The sequence below is a fragment of the Raphanus sativus genome, chromosome 4 (assembly GCF_000801105.2).
Source record: "Raphanus sativus cultivar WK10039 chromosome 4, ASM80110v3, whole genome shotgun sequence".
In the NCBI taxonomy this organism is placed as follows: Eukaryota; Viridiplantae; Streptophyta; class Magnoliopsida; order Brassicales; family Brassicaceae; genus Raphanus; species Raphanus sativus.
Window position 1 is genome coordinate 34,061,538 of NC_079514.1, and position 27,346 is coordinate 34,088,883.

Sequence of the window (27,346 nt, forward strand, 5' to 3'; positions counted from 1 at the left end):
AGTTATTCACTAAACATCCCATACAAGTGTATGATCAGGATTGGTGTTAATAGAAGATTAATGACTTATTAAAAGGTTCTAAAGAGACTGGATTTAAGGCATGGACGAGTAAGTGGTGTTTATCAGTAAGTACTAAAGCAGAAATCAGTTTCAAAAGGCATCTCAAAGTCTGTCTATAAGCAAGAACATATCCAACCTTTATCTAATTGACTAATCATATGTAACATTTATTCCACAACGGCTGGTTTTCATAAGACGCATAGACAGCACAAAAGCAAATAAGATAAAAACGAGTCAGTGTATAGAAGAGCCAAGTTTCTTCTTCAAATAGCAAAAACAAACGTAGGAGAAAGCAGACACATTCTCAGGCTATTACCGTATATACAGACATTGTTCAAACCACATACCCGGAAATAAAAAACCAAACTGAATCTCTGTTGTTTTCACAATAAAAGGAATAAGAGCACGCAAATTCCAACGACAATTAAGATATTCTTCAGAGCTGCATCGCTTGGGTGCCCTCCACCAGGCGTCGCTTCATTGTTGTTACCAGAAGGAACCCCACGGAAACCGTTATGGTAACCGCCACCAAAAGGGTAACCAGGCGCGGTGCCGTACATCGCCGCGTCCGGAAACCCGTGGAACTGAAAGTTAAACAAGGAAGGCAACAACCCACCAACCCCAAAGCTGAAGTTCCCAATCCTAGTAGTCGCCATCGGCATAAACCCACCCATCAAACCAATACCGTAGTTGAAAAAGTTACTAGCCGCATCGTTGTTCTGAGGATGCTGCTGCTGAGGAGGAGAGGCGGTCTCGGGTCTCTGACCGGCCGGTCTGTTTGGGATCCGCATCCCAGGGTAACGTTTGGTCCTAGGGTCGGTCTGGTTCTTGCCGCGGCCGTAGAGAGGGACGAGCTTGTCGTCTTGGACGAGGGCTTTGCAGACGGGGCATTCTTGGGAGTGGGAGTGGTGGTGGAGCCAGCGGTATAGGCAAGGCCAGCAGAAGAGGTGGCCGCAGAGAGTGACGATGGGGTCTTGAGCTAGCTCGAAGCAGATGTTGCATTCGAAGTCGTGGTCTGGTTCGTTTGGTGATGATCCGTTTGTGTCTGAGTAGGACGTGCTTGTTGATTCTCCCTTCTCCATCTATTGGAAGATCTGTTTTACTGCAAAATAAAATCAAATCAAAGACCTAGAAATTAGAATTAGAATCAATTGAAAGCCGTGGATCATGTTATTCGGACAAAACCCAAAACCAAAACCCTAAATTTTTTGTCTCTCAGATCTGGCGATTCGAATTGACAAAGATAAATAGATTGGAGTTCGGATCCAAATCTAGTCCGATTATCAGATTAGATCAAAATTAAGAGGAAACTTACATGAAAATAAAGGGACAAGGAACAGAGAGACGAGAACTTCGCTAGACAGAAGAGATTCGAACGAGAGTAAAGAGGAGACATGACATCGTGAAAAAAAACAGAATCCTTACACAAAAAGAAAAGGAAAATAGTGTGTTACCTTGAGAGAGGGAGAGAGAACGTTCGAGGCTATTTCTGAAATTTTAGTTTTTATATTTGTTTTTCCTTTTTCTTGTCTGGACATTTTGATTTATTATTTAGGGAAATTAGGCCCTAAATAAGCCCTATTATTTATATGGGCCCAACTGGAAATCTCTTTCATAGATGGAATAGAATGCAGAGCTTATCAAATAGTTTCTCGATTTATTTATCTTTATTTATATGCTATTTTCTTATTTGATTCATGCACGGATAAAAATATTTTAAAATAAATACATAATAAAACTATTAATATTTTAATTTTAGTTTAGTTATTTTATAGTATGCTATTTTCTTATTTGAACGTTATGTGTTCATGCACGGATAAAAATATTTTAAAATAAATACATAATAAAACTATTAATATTTTAATTTTAGTTTAGTTATTTTATAGTTTATATTTATGATTATTTTAAGTGATATTATATTATTCTAATTAGACATATAATTTGGATATAATATCTAGCCTATTTGGTTATTACTTATATATATTGAATTATATTTAATTTTCCAAATTTAATCATAGTACTTTTTGTGCTAAAAAAATCAAAATTTTAATTAATTATTGTTTTGCATTTACACTTTTATTTTGAATATAAAAATTTAGATAGTTTAAGTTACTCATTTTATGAGTTATATTGAGTTAAACATATTTTTTCAAACCGAAACACAATCGCTCATGATTGTATTTAACTATATTTGATTAGTTCTATTTATTGCATTAATTCAGTTTTCATCTTAAATCTGCATATATATTTTTAAAATTCTTTTGTATAATTTAATTTTTATGGATTCAAATAAGAGAAAAAAACAAATTGATGGTTAGTACAAAATTTTATAAATGAAGATAAAATTTTGAAAGCTCATTAATGGATATCAATATCTACAAAATAATTTTAAAAAAATCTAAGTGATTTTATATTTTAGATGTAGAAAATATAACTAAAAATTTATTTTGTTCACATAATTAAGAAATAATCTTAATCATGCCAATTCATATTGGTTTATGTATTTTTGTTATAGGTATATTGTGTTGTACAAATATATAAAAATTCTAAAATAAAAATATGAAGCCTTAAATTAATTTTCAAATAACCTGAAAAAATAGACTGATATAAACTATAAAGTATATAAAGAAAATAGACTTCATATTTTAAGCCTTAAAATATGCTTTATATATAATGCTATGATGTTATTTTTTAAACTGATGATTATTTTTAAGATCAAACCTTTTTTGTGAACTTTTCATTTTGTGAAATACCATTATATATAAAATTTATTTTCATAAAATATATTTTCTTTCCTTGTTTGCAAATATATTTTTTTCGTTTTTCACCGACAGTCTCGTCAGGATTTCTGGTGACGGGCAACGTCCGATTAAGTTTAATTTAAATTTATGGAGATATGAATACATTTGTCAAGTATTAATAGTTTCTATTACAACTAAAACACTTATTTACAAGATGTTTTACACTTAAAATTGATCATAATGAAAACATTGAAACATGACTCTTCCCTGATTTTACAAAAGCCGCAAACGTTTTTTGGGAAAACTGAAAACTTGAGAACTTCATCTACCTTTTTTTTTTCTTTTTCTATTGTTCTCCTTTTCTTGGTAGGATTCCTCTAGTTAGGAAAAATCAGACACCATTTGTGACAACAACATTGAATCAAAACCATTTTCTATGTAAAAATCAAAATTTTAACTCCCGACAGTTCCAAGAATCTTGGAAACACGATGTGAAGCCTTAGGGCAAAACAGCTTCTTCAGTTCTTCATACCTCTCAACATCAAACTCATCAAGACTCATCAGTTTCCTCTGTTTAGCCTCGAACCTGCTTTGGTAAAACCCTTCAAAAGAAGGCTCCCTCGACGTCCTGAGGAAGAAACCGTACCCAGCCATAAAGTACATGGACGTGACGTAGAAACAGATTGGCTCCATCACATCCCAAGAGAGTTCCCAGAACGTTAGCCTCATGAACCCTGCCGTCTGTAATACCAAGTAACCGAGACCAGCCCAGAGCTCTCTCCGCACCAAAGAGTGCGCTTTCACATCGATCACAGCCTTTACTGCTTCCAGCTCTTTCAGCTCGATCCTTCTTGGGTCGTTTGGGTTATGAATCTTTGGCAAAGGAAGCAAGCCTTCAATGGTTTTTGTAACCTGATCAGACAAAAGGACGAAAAACAGAAAACGTCTGGGTAAAACAAGACCTCCACCACCTTCTTTTAGGACACAATTAGCAGTAAATCAGACACAATAAACACACAAAAGTATGTTTCAACAAAAAAAAAACACACACACACACACAACGAGCAATCCTTCAAAGGATTGTGTAACCCCATAAGTCAAAAAAAAAAAAAAAGACTTTGGGACACAGTTAGCACTCAAAACACACAATAAACTTATGGTCAGTTAATCCCATCCCAATACCCAGTTTCTTTTCAAGATCTTGAACACTACTGCCCAGAGAACACTAGTCTCTACACAAAGAACCTAACCCATGATATTGTATATAAAGATTTCAACATTCAAAATCCTAACACCCCCAAAAATATTTTGGCAAACGATTCTAAAGCTTCCCAACTCCCTCTCCCTCTCTCTCTCTCTCTCTCTTAAATTTTTCATTTTGGGTTTTGTATCAATGGTTTTGTTTTGGGAGGGGGGGAAAGAAAAGATATGGTGGTCTCTGTAGAAGCTGTTCGTCTTCATCACCACGTCAAACTTGGGAACCTCCTACGTGATACTCTGTTGGTGAACAGAGGTTTTGAATTTTTCCTGTTGAATTTGTAGCAAAAGAAAAAAGATACAACCCACGAAAAAAAGGTATCAGTTTTCGGTATCAAAATCGATAGAACAAACTTTTTTGGGAAACCAAATTGTTTTTTTTTTTTGTCTTCAGAGAGCTTTTATCTCTCCCAATCTAATCAAGCAGCTGCAGACTCAGAGATTCATTTCACAGGTAACAATTGATTTTAATGTAGACGGTAGACAAGATGAAGGAAAGTACCTGATCTGGTCTTAGACAAACGGAACCTCCCAAAACGATGACGTTCGCCGAATCGTCAAGCATCTTCGCGATCCTACCTCCATCCTCCGGATCCGACGAAGCTTCCCCGCAAACGCTAACAAACTCCGAATACGTCATCCAGCTCCTCCCCGTCTCCCTAAGCCTCGTCTTCACCATCTCCATCTGCGCCGCTCTCAGAACCTTCCTCGTATCCTCCACCGTCAAACTCGGCTTCTCCGTCGTCGGCGGAGCGATCCCGTCTAATCGGATTCGATCCTTGCTCCCGTCGATCTCGCGGAGCTTCTCGATCAGGCTCTCTCCCAGGGGCATCTGCATGATCTCCGGCCGTATCATGGTATTGTTGTGGAAGAACCGCCGCGAGATCCCGGCGTCTCCGGGCTCCGGAGCGATTCTGGTTCGGACGGATACCGAGGAGGAGGATGTGCGGCAATTCGTTAGGCTCTTCTGCGATGCTTGGTTCGAGATGTTGAAGAGACGCTTCGATAAAAGCTTCCTCATCGCCATTGATGATGATGAACAGAAGAGAGAAATATCGGAAAAATAAAAATAAATATTTAATTTAATGAAATATAAACAGAAACTAAAAAGGGTTTATATAGTAACTTGAATTCCTAAAATACATAGAAAAGGACTCGTACACGTCAGCGTATATCAGGACGTACACGAGATATTCATTAATACGAATTACAACCCAACTTCTCGCGAGAGATGTGGAGATTGTTAATAGCTATTAGCTGTCCCCACGTGTTAAGATTGGTCGTGGTGATAGCTTGTGATGGTTTTATAGCCGTCCGATCATGTCAAATTGATAATTATTAGAACCTAAAATTTGTTCACAACGGCAAAGAAGAATTAGGAAAACAAAAGTCCTTTTACGTGTACGCAAACTTGGATCCACGTGTTTTTCTTGTTTTTATTATTTCGTTTCACCTAACTAATTTTTATTACTAGTGTCTTTTTGTTAAAACCAATTTACTAGGTTGTTTTTTTAAGTAGTTTTGTTTTCAAACTCTATCTTTTTCATATAAACATATGTTTTTAGAGACAACTTTTAAACAAACTTTATACAATCATGATAAAATAAATAAACTAGAAAGCCAATTCTCATAAAATATAAATAAAAAAATATGAAGAAAAAATAATTGTGGGTTCCGTATTCCAAATTTCCAATGGTTGAGGAGCACAAGATAGAGGTCGAATATGCCACCAAGTGGGACAGATAGACAAGTGGGTTAATTATACTAGCTAGATCTTGATCCGCGCAAACGCGCATATGTTATTTTCAGTTTTATATCCATATATATTTAGTTAGATTATTAGTGGTTACATTTTTAATTGTAACCATATATTTAAATGTTTATAAAATTATTTCAAATACAATAATTTATAGTTTACATGTTGTAAATAATTAATTGTATAAACCCGTCACATGTATTTGTTGTTTCTTATTATATATTTATCTTGTTGTATTTGCATTTAGTTATTAAACATATTAATATGTGTAATTTATGTTAACTTTTAACCCGCACTTCAAATATGGATTTTCCTTTGGCAATATTCTTTTTACATTTATTCATTTTATATAGTATATTATTATATATAAAAAGTCTAAGATATGTTAATTTTTATATATGTAATATATAGTCTGCTAATGTAAGCTGTTTTGTCATCATATTATATTTTTAACATAAATTTTTATATTAATGAAAATGAAATTTATAAATTTATCAATTTAATATAATTTTATTGTATTTAGTTTAATATAATAATTGTTTTAACATGATTGATTATTATTATAAAATAGATAAAAAGAGGATAGATTTTTATTTTGTTTTATAAAATAATAACTGAATATATATTAATACATAATAATAGTTCATTGCTAGTTAAGAAATTAGTTAAAATATTTTCAGAAACCTTTTGAAAGTTAAGATATTGATAAAATCTTTAGATCAACATAATAAATATCAATTTAATATCATTAATTGTGATTATATAATAGATAAAAAATTTGATATAATATTTAGTTTTCATTTTATAAAAGGCAACTGAATATATTAATGTATAATATAATTTGAAAACTAATTATGAAATTAGTGAAAATATATACATCTAATTTTTGAAAATTAAGATATTGTCAAGATATTGTTTAACATATTTTTTCGAAAATTATATATATATATATATATATATTTTTTTTTTTATAAATGATAAGATATCAAAAGATATTATGATTAAAATAGTTCAAAGATTCTATATATTATTAGTCTTATTAAAATATATTTGAAGAACTTTGGGCAATGGAATGTATGAAGAACTTACGACAGTATCAGGTTACGTTTGCAACAGATTGCTCTCAGTTGGTAAAGATGGTTTCGGAACCAGAAGAGTGGTCAGCCTTTCCAAGTTATCTGGAGGATATTAAGAGATTACAAGACAGTTCCTCGAGCTCACAGATTATACATGTACCACGGACGGAGAATTTAAAGGCGGATCGTCTAGCGCGCAGTGCCAGACAGCAATCGTCTTTCGTCGTTCACATGGATGCAGAGTTCCCAGTTTGGTCCGCAGAATCTATATGAATCTGTGTGTTTGATGACAAAAAAAAAAAAAAATATATTTAATAAAAATAGATCCATTTTCAAATCACACATGAAATAGAATAGATGTGTAAGTGACTATACAGCCTTCTAAAACATAGGTTTTATGGATCATTTACGGTGAGATGGTCGAGTTGTTAATGACGAACCGACTGTATGATCTGTCTACAAATGTTTCATATAAGAGTTGGTTTTGTTAATTACGTGAATTATATAAATGGGTAGGTTATGTTAGTAAATCGGGTCAGTATTGCATTTGCATGAGGTTGGTTTAGTTCAATAGGTCAACACTCAGCATGTTTATTGGATGACGCTGGTTTAGTTAAATCGGATCATCAATACTATTAATTTGGATCATGTCCCATTGATATTAGTTGAGTCCAAAAAAAAAATATACCAATGCTATACGTAACTGCTTATGCGTATGATATTGATAACTGCATCTATATACAACCAACATTTATGTAACTGCTGGATCACGACCATCATTCCTATTTTTTTGGTAAAATTAAAAAAAACAAAAGTATACAACTCTTTTATGCTACACACACTACGTATATAAAATCTAAATTTTTTGATCCTATTATTTTTAAATCTTCATTTTTGATTACGAAATTTATATGCTCGAAACATCCTATTTTTCTGGAACAAACATTTATTTAACAAACTAAAATATTTCTAATATAACTGTTAAATCTATAATTTTTGATTACGGAAGTTATATACTCCAAACATCCTATTTTTTTGGAAACAAACATTTATTTAACAAACTAAAATATTCCAGTTATTTTTGAACAACAAAAAAAAATATATATTCCAGTTACTAAATCTATTATACTAATCCCACTTTCGAAACTAAAATACTCGAAACATCCTATTTTTTATATTCAGATATAATTGGTTACGACCTAGAATTTATAAAAATTATATATTTAAATAAAAAATATATATATATATATATATCCGTCATTTTAAGAGTGGATCATAAATTTGGTTCAACTATTTGAAAAATTGATTTGCAGGTGCCATTTATAAGTATTTTATTTGGAGTGGGTACGGGTTGGTAGATTTTGGATTATAGGTACCCACCGACCAGAAAATTATTTTTTAAAAAAAAGAAAAAAGTAAACACTTTCTAAAAATATGGTAATTTAAAAAAACAATTTAAAATTTTAAAATATATAATTTTTATTATCAATATATTTTTATATTTTTATAATAACTAAATTAAATAATTATTTTTAAAAATGTATAACCCGCGGATATCCGAAAATTAAATGGGGTTGGTGCCGGTACAATGTTTGTAGGTTGTACGGATCATATTTTTTGACTAAAACAAAACTGAAATCTGCTGGTTAACGGGTTCGACTGGCAATATACCTGATCAATTTTTAAATTGCTATTATTTAATAAAATATATTTTAATTAAGTTATATACAAAAATATGATTACAAAAAAAATACAAATATAATCACAAAAAAACACAAATATGAAAACTAAATTAAAACAAAAAAATATACTCGCCCTTTAACAGGGCGGGTTAAAATATAGTTTATAATTAATTAAGGAAACAAATTTGGGTTTCAAAACCACCGCCAGTTATAGGATCTGATTGTTATATTATGAATGGTACTTCCTCTGTTCCTAAATGGAAGATGTTTTAAAAAACTTTGATGTTCTAATATATAAGATGTTTTTCTTTTTCTATGTAACTTTTATTTTGTTAAAAACTGTGTGACCAATCATATTTAACAATCTATTTTATTATTGGTTGACTACCATTAATTTATAGCTTTAATTATATTTTCTAAACGAAAAGTGATTTTGTCTTAATATATGTGTTTTTATCTAAACATTTTATATTTAGGAACATAGGGAGTATATTACTAACCCATTATATCATTAATAAATGAATGGTAAGTGATTTCTAGTAGGGGTTCATTTTAAAAAAAAAAAATCACACATGAATTTAAAATCATGATTTCTCTTTTAATATAATAGATTAGTCTTTTGAGATCTTTATTTATGTGGAAGTCCCCTTGATCATGTGGTTTGATTAAGGGTTCAATTGCTTCTACACCCGGAGGTCTGGGGTTCAAACCCCAGAAAATATCAAATTATGCAGATTATGGAGAAACAGGTTACATGAGATCTTCAGCTTGGTGCATGGCGTACCATCGAACATGGATCTCATAGGACGGCTCAGAGTGTTGCAGTCAGGCCTGTATTCTCACAGGGTGGTAGAATTATCGGCTGTAAAATCGTCTTTGTAATATTTTCATCATTGTAATAGCATAATTAATCGATAATAATCGATCCAGACGTAAAAAAAATCTTTATTTACAATAATACTAGCTGGCAAAGACATGCGTAACTGTGCGTTCTCTTTTTTCTTTTGAAATTCTACTTGTGCGTTTTTAGAAGGTAATGTGATATTGTTGATAACAAATCATACGAAATACAGTATTATCAAAGAAAATAACAAACTATTGTGTTAAAACTTGATTTAATAATTATACACTAAATATAAAGCTATATACTTCTTCTGTTTTAAAATAAGTGTCACTTTAGCTTTGTACACAAAGATTAAGGAAACAATTAATATTACATCTATTTATATAAAGTTGGGTTTCTCTCCTTCCTCAGCCTGCCACGTCATTAAGTGGGTTCTTCTCGCAGTGACACCTGTTCCATTTGGTTTCTACGCTGCGTTTCATTAAATCATTTGTTCATTTCGATCGGGCTTCTTTTTGCTGGTCTTTGTCTTTACTTCGGCCCATAATAGATTTGATTGGGTCTTTTGTCGTTTAGGGTTGGTTAACACACTGTTCTTTTCCTTCGCCTCTCCTAAACAAACGACGATTAGGTCGTCCAAATCGCTCTTCCATCTTCTTCCTCAGATACAAAACGTTACCAGTTACCAAATTATCATCTTGAAACCCTTCATTACTCTCTCTCACACAATCTATATTAAATGCGATCTCAGGATCTGCAAGGCGATGGAAATTCATCTATAAAAAGGTATGATTTCCCCGTAAAGAATCATCCTCTCATTCTTTTAAGTTAACCAGTAAACTAATTCTGTGAGATATGACTAACGTTTCGGTCTTCCTCTCCGATTTGCAGATTGGCTGCTCCTCCTCCACTGTTAAAGTCTGTTTGCTCCGTTTAGGGGAGGCTATGCTCGGAATATCTGCTGTGGTGGAGAGCTCACGGCAATGGATATGATTTTCTGGACTCTCAGGTATCTTATTTAACTAGGTCTTTCGTTCATAAACATAGTCTTTGTGGTTTAATTATTTAGCCATTTCCACCATCCTGAATCCATATAATAAAGTCAAATTTATTTTTAAAAAGTTTTGTTCATAAACAAAGTTATTTTGCCAGATGCTTCCGCCGTCTTGAATCAGTATTACCTACAAAGTATCTTCGACGAAATCAGAAAATATGTATATTTAAATACATGTGTCGAAGGAACCATTTCCATGATGAGGACAAAGAAGATGGTCTTGAGAGAAAGTTCAGTCAAAAGATACTGCAAGAAGAAGCTTATAACTGTCACGTCCCCTGAATCTGGAGAACTGACCTCATCAACCAAAGTGTCCCTCAGGTGAGTCACAGTTTCTTTTTTTTTTCTGTTGTTGGTGGCTTCTTCATGACTCATTCTGACAAAATCTTAACAGCATAGAAGCTGGTTGCCAGATACACTCAGTTAGCTTCTAAGGAATATGAATATGATTTTGTTTCTCATGTTCTGTATAATGATTTGTGTTAGCAGCTGCTCATGCTTGCAAACACTAACACCGATTTACCAATTCTGTCTCCAACCCTATTCAACACTGTGTTTATGTTCAATATCTATGTTTTCCAACAAGAACTACATCCTCTACCATTGTTTTGTTGCAGATGTAGATGGTGAAGTGAGAGGCATCAAAACTGTATTCAACGATGACATAAGACCACAGAACGTATAATTGTTAACTTGAATATTGACAGGTTGCAACATATAAAGTACTATATAAACGTTAATCACTAGAAGTTGAATTTTGTTACGTGTGTGATCAATGATTGTTTGTTTGGCCAGTGAGAATGATAATTTTTTTGTATGTCGCTGCTGTGTTTATAATTTATATAATCTTTCCTTCAAGTTGTGGTTATTAAAAGGGAGAATAATTCGTTTAGCTTTTAAAAATAAAGGTTTTTCCAGATCTTCTACTTATACTGCATATATATATATATATATATATATATATATATATATATATATATATATATATATATGTAGTTTAATAATTTTTAGTGAAGGTGACAGTCTTACTCTTACTGCTCTTCAACCAATGGAAAACGCTAAACACAAACTGTGAAATACCAACCAAAAAAATAATGAGTTAGAAAAAATGGTTCTATACGACTTCTGTGATGCTTTTGTTTGGAATCAATAAAAGTTTAATTTAGCATCATTGTATCAGCAGCATACAGCCTGCCACACAGAAAACGCTACAAGTAATTAACAAAGGCAATCCCACAGGATTCCAGCGAATATGTAAACTCTTAACTCTTCCATTAACCAGCTTATATGTGTGTCACTGTGTCAGAATAAACTTTCGTAACCTTCACTACAAGCATACCATCTCTCTCACAATATGGTTAATTAAGAAACCACCTCCTGCAGCAGACGCTCACTCACTCAAAGCTTCAAACACACTGAGCGTCAAAAGATCGTAGCCTCGGTATGGGCAACTCGCCTTTCCATCACGACAGAGAAAAAAGGAAACAAAGGTAATCATGCAGTTTATTGCTTTTCCCACAAATATAGGTTCTCCGATTATTTGATGATGATTGTCAAACACATTAAGTTAGTTCAGGATGATTAAAAAAATAAGAAGTTAATTCATAACCCGGAGGAACGTGGCCTTGAAAATTACACGAGGACTATGGCACAATCCACCCCTATTAAACAAAGGTATAAGAAAGAGACACTTTTACACAATTTATATGTTGAATATCAACCGTAATTCTAAATAATTTTATTCTATCATTATAGTAAACACAAAATAAAGATAAAAGTGTAAAAATAATTACATAATTAAAATGATTTTTTATGATAAACATATTATTGATAGCTAAAATAAAATAAAAATAATAATAAAGGTATGTTAATATTTTTTAAAAGGTATGTAAATATTACTTTCAATTGAGAATAAACTAAATATTATTAAATTAAACATATATAATATATCAGAAATCGTTTTATTCTATTGATTTTTACTTACATCATTGCCACCTATTTCTCCAAAGATGATTATTGCCACCTACGTACTTCTCCAAACAAATGAAAATTAATTTATGATACTGATATAAAATCATTGCATCTGAATAAATGGAGAAAAAAGGAATCTGCATACCAAACTTGGAAAAAAAAAACTAAACCATAATTAAATACTTATATAAAAATAAAAATGATATATATAAACAGTCTGAATGAGAGATGTAATCTGAAACAACTTAACAAAAAAATATATCATAAGAGAAGTGAAAATAGATGATTTAAAAACAATTCAAAGGATATATGCTAGCATATAAAAACAGAATTTTGTTTTATTCAAATTATTTCAATAATTTGAATATGAATTTAGTTAAGCACAACAAGATTAAAATGGTTTTGTATATAATAAAAAAGTTTAATGGAAATAGATTAAAAAAATTAAGAAAATCAACCACAAACTATCAGTTTGCATATAACATGAAAACAAAATATTAAAAATAAAGTTTACGGATAACAAACTTTCCGCACGAAGCGCGGACTTACCCTAGTATTTTTATATAAAAACACAATTACCTATATACCTAACCATATTTTAACTAATAAAAAAAATTACACCATAGAATTAATAAATTTTGCATTGGAAGTTGAAAATGATACTTATTTTGCAACAAAAAAATTTCTAGAATGACATTTACTCCCTCCGTTTTGAATTAAATGTCGTTTTAAAACAAAATTTTCGTTAAGTGTCGTTTTATGATTTCAATATAAAATTTATTGACTTTTTATGCTGATCCATTTTTCTATTGGTTGAAATCTAGTTATGTGTATTGGTAATGATGTTTTTATTTAGTAAATATACAAAATTAAATATTTTATTAGTATGTGTGTTAAAGTATAAAATGACAAGTAAAACGAAACGGAGGGAGTATTTGATAACGGAGGGAGTATAAAACTACAGCTCATTTCAGTTAAGCCCATAATTTATACTTTTGGCATATGATCCGAAGCGTTAAGAAGTACCGGAAGTTAGGGGGTCAACCTATTGAAAGTGGAGTTATTTTCATTCTAAGGCAGTTTTGAGTTTTTTATTACAGTCTAGGGCAGTTATTACTCCTTAGACATTTTCTTCTAACTTATTCTTCTTTTCTAACTAAAGTGTAATTTAGATACAACTAAGTGGACCCACTAATTATTCCATTTTCTTCTCTATTTTTTTTGGAAACGTGAAACAATGATTTAACCATATAATAAAAAGAACAGTGGTGTGGAGAAGACTTCGTCATCTCGATTCATCTTCAAGCCATGATTGACGTGAAGGAGCAGTCGGAGAGCTCGTTGTCGGCTATCTCAAATTACAGCTTAATTAATTCGGTGTTAGAGTAAAGTTGTTTTCTCCTCTTTGTAGTCGTAGATCGAGAAGAGCATCATCGGATTTGGTCGCAGATGGAAGAGAAAGCTTCTCTGGAACAACAATGGTGAATTTTACATTATTTGCACATCTGGTCCTCCAATTTTTGTTTATTCTCTAATTTATCTCAAGTTTTCAATTTGTTCAAATTTATCCACAATTTGACCTGGTATTTTTAATTGTGCAGTCCAAACCATGAATTTTTTTTTTATTTTACAACATTTGGTCCAAGCCATTTTGTTTTGTTTTGTTTCTACCATATATGTTTCTGATTTTCAAATAAATTCTTTTTATTTGGTCCATACTTCCAAAAACATCTTAAAATGAATAAAATGAGGTAATGAGATGATAAATATCTTAAATTCATTTCTTGTGTACGTTGTTTTTAATAATATTTGTATAAATATCATATGCACATGACATTATATACACAAAATTTATTTATCCACGCGTACAAAATAATTCTTATGTACACTAGTGTACGCGTCGCATGTACACATTGTAAAAAATATATTAAAGCTATATATTATATTTTTGTCATAAACCATAATTTTTAATGTGTATATGTACACTAACATATGTACACAACTTTACAACATAGTGGACATCTAACATGTATCACAAACATATGTGTACATGTAAATATCTAAATATATAATATTTATATTGTACATGTTAGTCCAGTGATGTACACATGTACACTACAATATTGTTGTACACATGTACGCTATCATATTGTTGTCCACATGTACACTATCATATCATATTGTTGTACACATATATGCCACAAACCTTTAATGTGTAAATCTAACTAACATATGTACACTAACATATGTACACAATTTTACAACATGTTGGACATCTAACATGTATCACAAACATATGTGTACATGTAAATATCTAAAAATATAATATTTATATTGTACAAGTTAGTCCAGTGATGTACATATGTACACTACCATATTGTTGTGCACATGTGCACTACCATATTGTTGTACACATATATTGGTTCATTTTGAATGTACACGTGTATATGTCAAAAACGTATACAAAATAACATGTGTACATTAAATAAGGTGTACACCAACATCAGAGATGCACCTCACATTGTGTACACAGCCAAGTCGTATAGCAGTATATATGTGTACATGTAACTATATGTAGTTTGATATTTTTTTAATAAGTAACCACCGGTACTCTCTTTCTTATGTGTATAACTTATTCACATATATTGGTTCATTTTGAATGTACACGTGTATATATCAAAAGCGTACACAAAATAACATGTGTACATTAAATAAGGTGTACACCAACATCAGAGATGCACCTTCACAGATCTTAAAAGATAGATCGAGTGATGAAGAAAAAGATTTCATAAAAAAAATTGAGAAAAGAAATTTAAGAATCAGATTTGAATTTTCTAAAAAAAATAGAGAATAAAAGAGGAAGAAGACGGAAGATAAAAAGAGGGAAGAGAAAAAAAAAAGATAATGAGAGAGAAGATATGGATCCAGTGCTAGTCATTTGATTTCAACTAGTAAATGTAATGGAAGCACAAAAAAATTAAGAAAAAATGTCTCAGGAGCATAAACTGCTCTATTCTGTAATTAGAAACTTGAAAATGTCCTATGGGGGAATTGTTTCTTGAAAGTGATAGCTATATGGTAAAATTATTAGAGTATCAGCGAGACACATAGTTACACATCGATAACATTACCGCCACCAGTTACGAACTTATTGGAGGTGACGACTGACGACAAGCAAATGCCCGCAAAATGACAAATTAGTTTGGCAGAAGAAAAAAAAAATCTATGATACGATTAACAAGTAATTAATTAGTGATACGATTACAAATCCATTATTGGCTAATTGGTGATGCCAGCAAATGGCAGTTGCTAATTGACTAATAGACCCATTTAATGCTTACTCCGTATTTGTCAAACAATGATACGATTACAAATCCACTTTTGTAGTCTTATACTCCCTCCGTTTCTTAAAAAGTGTCGTTGTGATATTTTTCACACAGATTAAGAAAGTTGTTGAAATTTATGTAAATTGTAATTAATTATACCTCTTTGACCAATAGTATTTTAGATAAATAAAATTATTTATAAAATCAAAGCAGTTTGCAATTAATTTTCAGCTAAAAGTTAGTATAATTTACATTAGAATTGTAAAGTGACACTCTTTTTGTAACAAGAAAATGAGCTCAGAGTGACACTTATTATGAAACAGAGGGAGTATGCAACTGGTACTATCCAGTCTCCACTCTCCAGTAATCAACCGAATTTCTGTTGACTTTCGTTTTCATTATTAATCGGATGTTTATGAAAAACTAGAAGAGAAATAGTTGGGTTCACCTCCTAGGTTAACCAACCAATATGATTTAATCATTTTAGATTTAATATATTAAAAAAAAGAAATCAAATAATAAGAATTTTATGAGATAATATTATGTTTTTAAATAAATAGAAAATAGCAGTAATTACCAAAAAAATATTATTTTTTAATATTAAAAAATCTGTCAGAAAATATTAAGCCCTAAACCCTAAATTCTAAATATTAAACCCCAAATCTTTGGGTAAATCATGAACTATTGGGCAAATCTTAAACCCTTAATCATAAACTATAAACTAAACCCTAAATCAGTAACTAAATCCTAAACTCTTAATCAACCCTAAACCTTTAATCTTCAACCCTAATACTAAACTCCAAATTCTAAATTCCAAAATAGTTTATGGTTTATGATTAAGAGTTTAAGATTTTTTCACGGGTTTAGGGTTTAGGATTTAGTGTTTAGAATTTATGGTTAGGGTTTATATTATAGTTTAGAAGTAAGGGTTTTGTTTATGATTTATGATTAAGGGTTTAGGGTTTAGGATTTGTCCAAGAGTTTATGATTTACCCAAATGTTTAGGATTTATTATTTAGAATTTAGAGTTTAGGGTTTAGTATTTGCTGACGGATTTATAAATAATAAAATAATGTTTTTGGTAATTAGTACTATTTTTATTTATTTAAAAACATAATATTATTTCACAAAATTCTTATTATTTGGTTTTTTTTAAAAAAGATATCAAATCTAAAATGATTGAATTGGTGAACATATAGGTTCACCCTAGGAGGTGAACCCAAGTATTACTCAAACTAGAATACATAACATTTTTGAGATAGGCAAAATATCAGTGAAAATTTATATGGTCTGTTCTCCATGTTGATTCAGTTTGAATAATCTATAACTCATTATTTTACGGATCACAGAAAATATTACTACATCCGTTTGAAAAAGATACATATCCTAGTTTTTTACGTATATTAAGAAATCTTATTAAATTTTGATTATAAATACATTATTTTTGTGAATAACAATTTTTCATAACTTTTATCCAATAGAAATCTAATATAAACCATTAACTTTTGTGAAATTTACATTTTTTCATTATACCATACATTGGAAAAGTAAAATATATATCTTTTTGAAACAATATTTTTTCTAGAATATAGATATTGCTGAAACCGAAGAAGTAATAATGTAGTGTTACTACAGAATAGCGTAAGATTTTCCGTGATACTAAAGAAACAAAAAACAAATCAATCCAAAAGATAATCTAAATTTTTGATTTTAATTTATAATTTTTGAGCATGGCTCAAAACCACCTGATTGGAATTTATTAATCAGCTTGTAGAGATTTTGATCATAGGTGGCGCCATGGTGGGAATGTTCCCAGTTATTCAATAGGTGAAATAGCCCGAATTTTCTGAAGCGGCTAAATCAGAGTTAGTCCTTGCAAAAGAAGACACTCGGGGTTGATCTGGACTAGTCCTTGCAATGGGAGGTATTTCTCTTGCACGCCATTGCAAGGACCAGCCTAGATCTATGTGGTTCATTTTTTTAAACCAATGACCGATGGTCTCAACTCCGAGATAGGAAAAGAGTACCATCAAAGATCCACCAGCAACAGAGACAATGGACGGAAATAACCATCTTGTTCCACGCAAAAGTGGTATGGTCACCCAAGACGCTGCAACATAAGCAGTTGCCATGAACCCTACGGAAATCCACATCATCCTGTGCGTGACTACCAATAGTCTCTTCAATGGTTTCCTCTTGTAAGGTATAATGCTTACGAGAAGAATAACAATGCACAATGAGGTGAAGAGTGCGATATTGTTGCATATTGCAAAAACCTTAAAAGGTGTTGTGTTACCTACAATCGATTTCCCTTTCCATGGCCCATCATTGTAGACGCCACCTGGAGGGTTTATCCCACCCGCATAAGAAACTGAAGCAATCAGGACTGCCACTATTGCAATCGTATTTCTTGCATTTTGTAATGCTTCTATATGCATCTCGCGTTCTAAGCTTCTACGACCTCTTTCAACTGCCCCTTTCTTGCTTCGTTTTATATGTACTATCTTTGATGTGTTTGTTTCGATTAACCTAAGAATCTGTATTACCTCATTCTCTTTTGAGTTTCCAGAGATATTAAAAGATTTAACACCTTCTTTAGATGGTTTCTTGTATGAATTAGAGTGCTCATCTTGCTCTTCACTGCTCTGATCAGAATCCAGCTTGGTATCCAAGCTCAGCAAGGTTGATAATAACTCAAAGTCTTCAGCTTCTCGAGGGAGAAGGTGGAAAGCTGTTAAACCCATCTTGTTCTTATAGTTGATATCTATTATCTTCTTGCCAACAATGTATTGTAGCAGCTGCAGTTTGCAATAAGAAATATGTCAGAGCAGACACCACCAAAAAGGTATGTAAATACAATAACTTATAAGGCAGTGATTTTTTTTCTTCGGTATATCTAACATGATAATAAGGTTTTGACTGGTCTACGCAGTGATTATAGTTGTGGTTTCAAGTGTTTTTCAGTAATTTGTACAATTAGTATGTCAATTGTGTGTTTGTATAATACTCCCTCTGTTTCTGAATAAGTGTCGTTTTAGAGTTGTGCACACAGATTAAAAAATCATTAAATTTTGCATATTTTCCATATAAAAACATCATTACCCATACATCTCAACCAATAGAAAAATAAAATATAGAATAAAGTTAATAAATTCTGCATTGAAATACTAAAACGACACTTATTTTGCAACGAAAATTTTTCTCTACAACGACACTTATTAAGAAACGGAGGGAGTATTTATAACAATTGATTAACAAATTGCAATATCAAATGATAATAAATTAATAATATTATATATACTTGTAATAATATCAAAATAATACTATGGAAAATTCCTATCAATTGTAATAATCTATTTTATCATAAACACAAGAGAGACAATCAGATTTAATGATGTTTATAATATATTTTGTATAAAAGAATCAGATTTAGATAATCGTTCTATTTCATTTGTGTCCAGTACTGTTTGTGTCGCTTTTTAATTTTTTAGACTAAAATGCTTTGGGTTTATAAAGCTGAAAACAACATAGAAAACTACTCACCGGAGTACCACAAGACATGGAAACAGCGATATGTAAGACAGTGTTGCCATTAACATCTACTTGCTGCAGAAGTTTTTGGCTGTCAATTCCCAGACTCTCTGCCATGAACATGAAGGCATCTACGTTTTTGTTTCGTGCAGCTAGATGAAAGACTGACTCCTTCGATCGCGTGAGAGAGCTGAAGGACGATGGAGCCTTTTCTAGGAACTCTTCCAAGAGTACAACCGGGCCTCTCAGGACCGCCAGATGCAGAGGCAATAAACCGTTGGTGTCACGAGCTTTTTCTAATCCTTGATCGAGCCCTAGCAATATACTTGTCAGTTCAAGGTCTCCTTTATAACATGCACAATGCAATAGCGTTGTTAGCGAACCTTCCACCAACCAGGCTAATTGCCTAGCTAGATCTGGAAATCTCTCCAGTAGTATCCTTGTGACACCTGACAGTGGTCCGAACACAAAAGTGAGCCAGTGAGTTTATACAAGATTACAAAAAATGTTAAGAGTGTCCACAAGAAACTTACAAGTGGATCCTGTTAATATGGCAAATCTGAGTTCATCGGGGCTGACAGAATGTGTCTTTTCAGCAAATAATCTGGCAGCCTCCGTGGAAATGCTGCGGCAAACTAAATGGAGGGGTGTTCGGTGGTTGTTGTTCCGTGCGGAACACGCTTCCGATCCAAACTCTAACAACGTCCTAACTGTGTTTACGTCCCCAAGGAGTGCAGCGAGATGCAACGGTGTGTTTCCGTGTGCGTTGCGAGAAAGGATGAGGGAAGGTTCGAGCTTAATAATCTTGGAGATGAGTTCTCCATGCCCATGCTTCGCAGCCATGTGCAACACCGTGTTGTCGTCTTGTTCCACGTTTCTCTCCTCCAGCCACGATTCTCTCTCTTCCACCAACCCCAGAAAAGCTGGAATGTCATTCTGAATGATCGCATTGAAGATGGGCTGCATCTTTCCTCAAGAACACTTGCTAGCTAAAGTAAAAAATTAATCAGCGAGGAAGGTCCCGAGTGGTTAATATCTCTTTATAGTGACGTAGCATAGACTATAAGAGTTGACGTTATACAATAACAAAAATACATAAATTCGAATCGACATTCGGTTTGGCTTCTGGTGTGATGTTGAATCTTCACTTTTTTTTTTGACTTTGTGGCCAATATTTCGACAATAGCCATATGCTTTCAGACTAAAACGCGTTAATACCCAAACGCGTTAATTTGACTGGTTCTTTTTTCTTTTCTTGTCTTTTCCACGAAAGAATAGTTCATCTTCATAAATTTTTGACGTGACAGAGCTAAAAATGAAATCATAAGATAACCAACTGATCTTTTTTTCAAACTGATTTTTAAATAACCAAATGATCTTTATAAGTGAAAAAAAAAACATGTTACTTTCGATATCACTCAACAACATATAACGTATCAAGGAATAACCAGAGAGTCAGAGACCACATAACAGAAATTCGATCTCCCTCAGAAGATGAGGATGAAAGATGTGTCTATGTAGTTACAAAAAAAAGATCGTGTCTAGGCGTTAGAAATTGTGTATAGATGTTAGAAATTGACATTAGATGAGAGACTCATTATTTAAACTTCAATCTTCTTCTCTCATTTAAATTCACTATAAAGCTTTTTAAAAAAAAAAATCATATATATAATGCCACAGTTTCCTCTATTCCTAAGGTGTCCACGTCAGCGATTTTTTAATGTTTGTGGGACCCACTCGGTTTGGTTAGGACATTGTGTTCTCGGGTCTTTTGTAATTAGGCGGTATGATTTCGGTTGGAAATAAAATGTTCGGTTATGTTATTAAACTCAGCGTTTTGTGTTCAAGTTAATCAGGGCTTTTTTTTCCTTCGTCTCTTTAGCGTCGCCGTCCCTGTTCGGCTTCTCTGCAAATACGAAACAGTTTTTCTCCAAACTTTTAATCTTCTCTGTTGTTCAACTTATGGGAGTCCCAACTTATGTCTCTTGATTTACCAATTAATGTTTTCGTCATTTACTTCAGAAGCGATGCTGACCTCTCCGTATTCTTCACATCAAACCTATAAATTGAAGAGGGTCGAGGGTTGGATGAATCTTCAGAACCTCTGTCAGTTAATCTTCTTTATCAAGCGTTCATCGTTGCTCGGATTCTCCGTTTTTGGGACTCAAAAAACATCAAGAAGCATGGTGAATTCATGGGAATCACTCTTCTTCTACTTGATGAAAACATACTGTATCGACAAAAACTTAGGAGATTATTTACTTTCATTTTTTCCGTTGCTGTATGTTTCAGATTGTCTCTCATCACACTGCAAGGAATTATATGAAGTCAAAGAAGGCAAATAAGAAGTTTGATTTCAAGGTGTTCACCGAGACTGTTCCAAATGAGCTTAAGGTGAGACTTTTTCTCCGTTGAGCTCTATGGCTTGGTCAAAGAAGAGTCTGATTACAGATGGTACACAACAAAGTAAGCGTACAACTGGATTTCTTTTTATGAATCAGAATTTAAGAAGAAAACATCAAAACAAAACATAAGAATTTTATATGATTAATTTTCTATATTATAGCTTCATGATGGATGATAGTGACCTTAAGAATGACGAAGGCAAGCCTACTGTTAGAATTGCTAGCCTTGGCCACGCGTCGCATGTCTGGCTCAATGGAGAATACCTTGGTAAGATTGAGAAGCTACACCATTTAGATGTTATGTTTAGAGAACTGGAATAATTAATGAATTTGTTCAGGCAACGGACATGGTAGCCATGATGAAAAGAGCCGGTGGCCACTGTCAGGAGCCTGCTTCTATTGCTTTCGCTGTGTTAAGCCTAGGCGATGCATTTCCATGGCTGGCTCTCCTTCATTACACTATACTATAAGTTGCCTCTCAAAGAAGATAAGATGGGTTGCTATGAATACCACGGTTTGTACGGTGTCCTGTCCATGAACTCTTGGTTCTGGAGTGCAGTTTTCCATACTCGGTAATCATCTACACATTGCTTTTATCATCCACAATCTTCTGGTGATCCGTCTCCATGGTTTCTATGACATCACAAAGAGGTTGGACTACTCATATGTAATAGCTGTTCTCGGATTCTCACTCATCGTATCCATTTTAAGAAACTTTGATGTTCGGGTAAAGGCTGCAAGAGTCATGGTATCCCCCCAGTACTAGCTTTTGTCACCACCCAAATATTGTACATTAACATCTACAAACTTGACTATGGTATACAAATTCTTTCCTCTATCTGAAACAATTTTTACTTTTTTTCCCCCACATTCTCTATGAGTTCACTGTTGTTTACAGGTTGGAACGTGATTGTGACTTTTTTGTCTCATTTAGAAGAAAGAGTTTTGTTGAGATTTGCATTGACAAAAACTTAAGAGAATAATCTGAGGCTGTTTATATAGAGAAAAATAGAAAGTAAAACATGATATCTTCTTTTGGACCAATCCAACATTCGTTTTTAGATTTGCTTTGCTAAAGTCCTCTTAGTTTGTTTTCGTCCTCTTAGTTTGGACAAAATATCAAATTATTGCTTAATATTTCCATGCCCACATGGAAGTTCTGAATAATTTTTTTATTACATTCACGTTTAGGGAATGCCAATTGGATTGACTTGATTTAAGCTTAGTAATGTTTAAGCTAGGTCTAATTTTAAATCAGGTTCGACCCTGAGAGAATTATAGAACATTTTTGAATTTTCAGAATAACTATTATATTTATATTTATTGTTTTTACTATTGCAAGATCAAACATGTTACTTATACAACTCAGCAACAAAATGGTTTTGGGCCTGAAAACCTAAGTCCTACAGCAATTAGGATGAATGGAAATGGAAAGGGAAAGGGTTTGATTTGGGTTTAACGGGGAAGGTGTTGGTCGATACTGAATGTCGATTTTATCTCCTTTGAACCAGTCAACACGGTCGAGTATCACATCTCTACGTAGTTCTTGAAGCCCAAGAAAATTCTTCTGGTTATATTCGAGGAAGAATCAAGTGTGAAGCTAGAGTATAACATTTCTAAAGTATCACAACAAGTTTAATTGTCAATGACCCCGCGCTTGCGCGGGGCTCCGCCCCTAGTTAACTATAAAGCCAAACTTTATTTTAAAAATGGTTATGACATCAGTGAAGATTAAGACTGGTCATGTAAAAATGCCCTTTTGAAGATAAGTCTGGTCATGTAAACAGACCTTACTGGCGATTATTAGACTTATTATTATGTTAAACAAAACCTTGAGTTAGCAATAAACCTCAGACTCGAATTAATGTTAGACGAGAAGAATTGCGTATAGGAATGGAAACCGTCGGATGATGAATATTGCATGCAGGTCTGGACATTTTATCCGTTAAATTTGAATTCGATTCGTTATTCGCTGCGGTTCCATTCGAAAATTCCTGATATCCGTAAGGTTTCGATGTAAAGCAAATACTAAAAATCAATATCCGTTAAAATTAAAACAAATCACAAATATTAAATTTTGGAAAACGGATATCCGATCCGAACCGTCAATATATAAATATATGTATATTTTGATTGTATTTAAAATCTTAATGTATATAATTATATAATTATTATTCTAACATATGATTTAATAGATTCTATTCACATTATTACTTATATAAAAGTATTACACAAAAAGAAAAGAAAATATTTATGATAATTAAAAAAATTCTTAAGTTTTGTATTATTATAATTGTTAAATTAAGTTTTTAAAAATTACAAATATGTAGATTCATTGTATCTTTTTAATTTTTATCTTCTATATTCTGCAAAAAAGTATTTTACAAAACATATTTATATTGTATTTTTATGATTATTTGTATTAATCAAAACAAATGATATATCCGTAAATGTTCGTAAATGTTCGTAAATATATGTAAATATCTTTTTATTTTCCGGATATCCATTTTTCCGAATATTCATATTTTTCCGAAATAGAGCAAATCGAAAAATTAGATATCCGTAACATTCAAAACAAATCATAAATACTTTCAAAAACCCGGATATCCGATCCGTGTCCAGACTATTGCATGGGCCATACAAAGAAAGAATGGACAAGACTTGGGTTCACCCCCTATGGTGAACCTTTAAATTCACCACATCCCTAATAACCAATCAAAGTGCCAACTAGATTAATGATTAAAAAATATTAAATATTTTTTTCAAAAATCAAAATAACTAAAAAAATAAATAATTAATTTTAATAATGCTAATGTTACTATCTAATCCATAAACTCAAACTCTATACCCTAAACTCAAATTCTAAACTCAAAATTCTAAATTATAAACCTAAACTCTATACCCTAAATTCAAATCTTAAACCCTAAAACCCAAACCATAAATCATAAACCCAAAAATCTGAACTCTAAATCCAAATCTATACCCTAAACCCAAATCCTAGACTATAAACCCAAAACATAAATACAAAACCCAAACCATATACCCTAAATATTTGGATTAATATTGATGTTGTTCTTTTGAAATTTAAGGTTAAGAGTTAAAGTTTTGATTTAGAGTTCATGGTTTGGGTTACGGTTTAGAGTTTGGGTTTAGGGTCTACGGTCTGGATTTAGGGTTTATGGTTTGGGTTTAGGGTCTAGGATTTGGGTTTAGGGTCTAAGGTTTGAGTTTAGGGTATAGTTTTGAGTTTAGAATTTAGAATTTTTTGTTTATAATTTATGGTTTGGGTTTAGGGTTCAAGATTTGGGTTTAGGGTATAGAGTTTGAGTTTATAATTTAAAATTTAGGGTTTAGAATTTGGATTTAAGGTATACGGTTTGAGTTTATGGATTAAATAGTGCATTAGTATTATTAAATATGACATTATTTATTTTTTAAATTATTTTATCATTAATCTAGTTGGCACTTTGATTGGTTATTAGGGAGGTGGTGAATTTAAAGATTCAACATACGGGGTGAACCCAAGTCTTGTCCAGAATTATATTGGGTTCTCTTTTGTGATATAGTGAAACAGTCAATAGTCGTTGACTAGAGACTTGCATTAATTTAAAGTTTGAAGTCGAGTCTAGCGACTTTTAAATACCTCTATCTTCTAAAGGACAATAATACCACCACGTAGTAAATGCATGAGTCCACATATACGACCAGGAAACTCAAGAATCTTGGATTAAAAATTTGCCAAAGTTTCAAAATTAAAATAATGGCGTATTTCTGCTCATGAAAATTGGTGTAGTACTAGTACGTACATATGTTGAGCGAATCATGAGACAAGTCATATTTTCAACCATTTATATTTCCATTTTGTTGGGATTCAGATACAATGTGTAAACCAAAGTTTTGAGTCTTATACTTGTGCGTAATTACTCTTTGTAAGTTATGGACTTCAGTCATTTAATCTCTAGACCCGAATCCAGAATCACTGCAAGAAAAGAGTGTCAAATCCGACAACAGTTTTCTGAGAATATGCATCATCGGAAATTTTGATTCAACTTTACTAGAAATTGCCGAGAAACTATAAATTTCATCTGATACTTCTTGGAAATTACCGATGAACAATATTTAGAATTTCGTCACAATATATTGTTAGAATCTTCCAAGAATTGTTTTTTGTCGGAATACTCGTTGGTATTCTCTCAGGAATTACCGACGACAACGAAATCTCTGCATTTTGTCGGAATGTTCGTTGTATTCTCTAGAGAATTACCGACAACAACGAAGTCTCTGAAATTTACGAAAAAATTGACAGAAAATCGCCGGAAGAATTATTGCGTACACGTGTTATCATTGCAATAGTTTCCTAGAAGACATCGACGACAACCGGCGTCAATAGTTTCTTGGTTTGTGATAATTTTGTTGGCGTTCAATTTAGTTTTCATTTCTTAAATCAGCCATCTCCACATTAAAATTTCAATTTTTTGTAGATCTCACCATATTCATCTAATCTTCTCAAAGATATTTTTAACCACGCATCTCTAATCCTTTCTGCCGACGAAGGTAGGAATATGTTAAGCTTCTTTAGTTCTCTTATGCTTTATATTCTTACTATACGAGGGTTAGGATGTTGTTATTTATTGAAACAAAGTAAATTTGTTTGGCAGATCTTGTGGATTTTGCTTTGTTTGTTAATTGTGGGAGGAGAACATCGACTCTGGTGTGTGGTCTAACAGTGTCGTCTCGATGCCGTGAGGATGGTTTGTCTTGCACACTTTCATCTCCTCTGTGGTTGTCAATTCTTCTTCTTAACTAGATTGTAAGCAAGTTTGATACCTGGCACTGCTAGTTCTTCACAGCATCTTGGTGGCAGATCCGACTTTCCAAAGATTGTAGAACTTTGGTTTATGTAAACCACTTATAATCTCTCCGGTTTGGGTTGGTATAGATATCAATAAATATTATTTTAAAATACTACTAGACCTTGATCCATGCGATCGCACGAATATCTATTTTTTTTTAGTTTTTGTTTGTATTAAATGATGTATTTGTAATATTTGATCAAAAATTTAGATAAAAAATTATCTTTTTGCAGTTGTAACAAAAATTAAAATTAAAATTTAAATAAACTATTCTGGTATAAATTTAATTATCTTAATTAAAATAGTATAGAAGTGGGTCATAATACTTCCGAATTCCAATATTTGAAATTTGAATTTAAATAAATTTGTTAAAAAAAATTAATCTCACGCTGTTATTCTTTATCCCTAGAACTTGACACGTGACTGTCTGAAAAATTGTTTTCACAATTATTTTTTGTACAAAATGGTGTAGTATAATTTGTAAATTTAAATGCATTACATGATTTTTAATATAACATTTTTAAAAAATAACAATTTTATTTATTAATTTTAATAATTATATTTTATGATTTTAATTGTCTATTATATTACAGTGTGTTATTTATAACTAATTGGGTTTATATATATGAAAACGTTATACTAATAACTTAATAGATTATTTTATTTATATATTATATAAATCGATTATGATGTATGATTTTTTACTTTATTATTTATTACTAATAAATATTCATAAATATTTAATATATTACTATGAAATATATTTAGAAATCTATAGGGAAATTTAATT

At 32.1% G+C, this 27,346-nt stretch overlaps 3 protein-coding genes and 2 long non-coding RNA genes across 6 annotated transcripts; 2 read left to right on the top strand and 3 right to left on the bottom strand.

Annotated features, from left to right (window-relative positions):
- Positions 1 to 262: 262 nt before the first annotated feature.
- On the bottom strand, positions 263 to 1,516 carry LOC108829908 (uncharacterized). The gene is made up of 2 exons (XM_018603501.2): positions 1,376 to 1,516; positions 263 to 1,162 (listed from the first exon to the last, which is right to left on the bottom strand). Exon 2 carries the CDS (start codon positions 1,140 to 1,142, stop codon positions 444 to 446), a length of 699 nt encoding a protein of 232 aa, XP_018459003.2. The 5' UTR covers positions 1,143 to 1,162; positions 1,376 to 1,516; the 3' UTR covers positions 263 to 443.
- A 1,445-nt stretch (positions 1,517 to 2,961) lies between these two features.
- On the bottom strand, positions 2,962 to 5,292 carry LOC108839194 (calcium uniporter protein 2, mitochondrial-like). The gene is made up of 2 exons (XM_057009339.1): positions 4,561 to 5,292; positions 2,962 to 3,713 (listed from the first exon to the last, which is right to left on the bottom strand). The coding sequence occupies exons 1-2, from the start codon at positions 5,083 to 5,085 to the stop codon at positions 3,255 to 3,257; spliced, it is 984 nt and encodes a 327-aa protein (XP_056865319.1). The 5' UTR covers positions 5,086 to 5,292; the 3' UTR covers positions 2,962 to 3,254.
- Positions 5,293 to 10,004: 4,712 nt separating this feature from the next.
- On the top strand, positions 10,005 to 11,394 carry LOC108814483 (uncharacterized). Its single transcript, XR_001943657.2, has 4 exons — positions 10,005 to 10,202; positions 10,308 to 10,425; positions 10,569 to 10,791; positions 11,088 to 11,394. It is a non-coding gene; the product is annotated as an uncharacterized LOC108814483 (long non-coding RNA).
- A 5,930-nt stretch (positions 11,395 to 17,324) lies between these two features.
- LOC108852366 (ankyrin repeat-containing protein At5g02620-like) lies at positions 17,325 to 20,329 on the bottom strand. The gene is made up of 3 exons (XM_018625861.2): positions 19,832 to 20,329; positions 19,311 to 19,747; positions 17,325 to 18,565 (listed from the first exon to the last, which is right to left on the bottom strand). Exons 1-3 carry the CDS (start codon positions 20,262 to 20,264, stop codon positions 17,588 to 17,590), a joined length of 1,848 nt encoding a protein of 615 aa, XP_018481363.1. The 5' UTR covers positions 20,265 to 20,329; the 3' UTR covers positions 17,325 to 17,587.
- Positions 20,330 to 25,851: 5,522 nt separating this feature from the next.
- On the top strand, positions 25,852 to 26,782 carry LOC108838782 (uncharacterized). 2 transcript variants are annotated; one of them, XR_001947571.2, is made up of 3 exons: positions 25,852 to 26,100; positions 26,185 to 26,257; positions 26,362 to 26,782. It is a non-coding gene; the product is annotated as an uncharacterized LOC108838782 (long non-coding RNA). The 2 variants fall into 2 exon arrangements; XR_008944427.1 differs by having other exon boundaries at positions 25,852 to 26,257.
- The last annotated feature ends 564 nt before the right edge of the window (positions 26,783 to 27,346 follow it).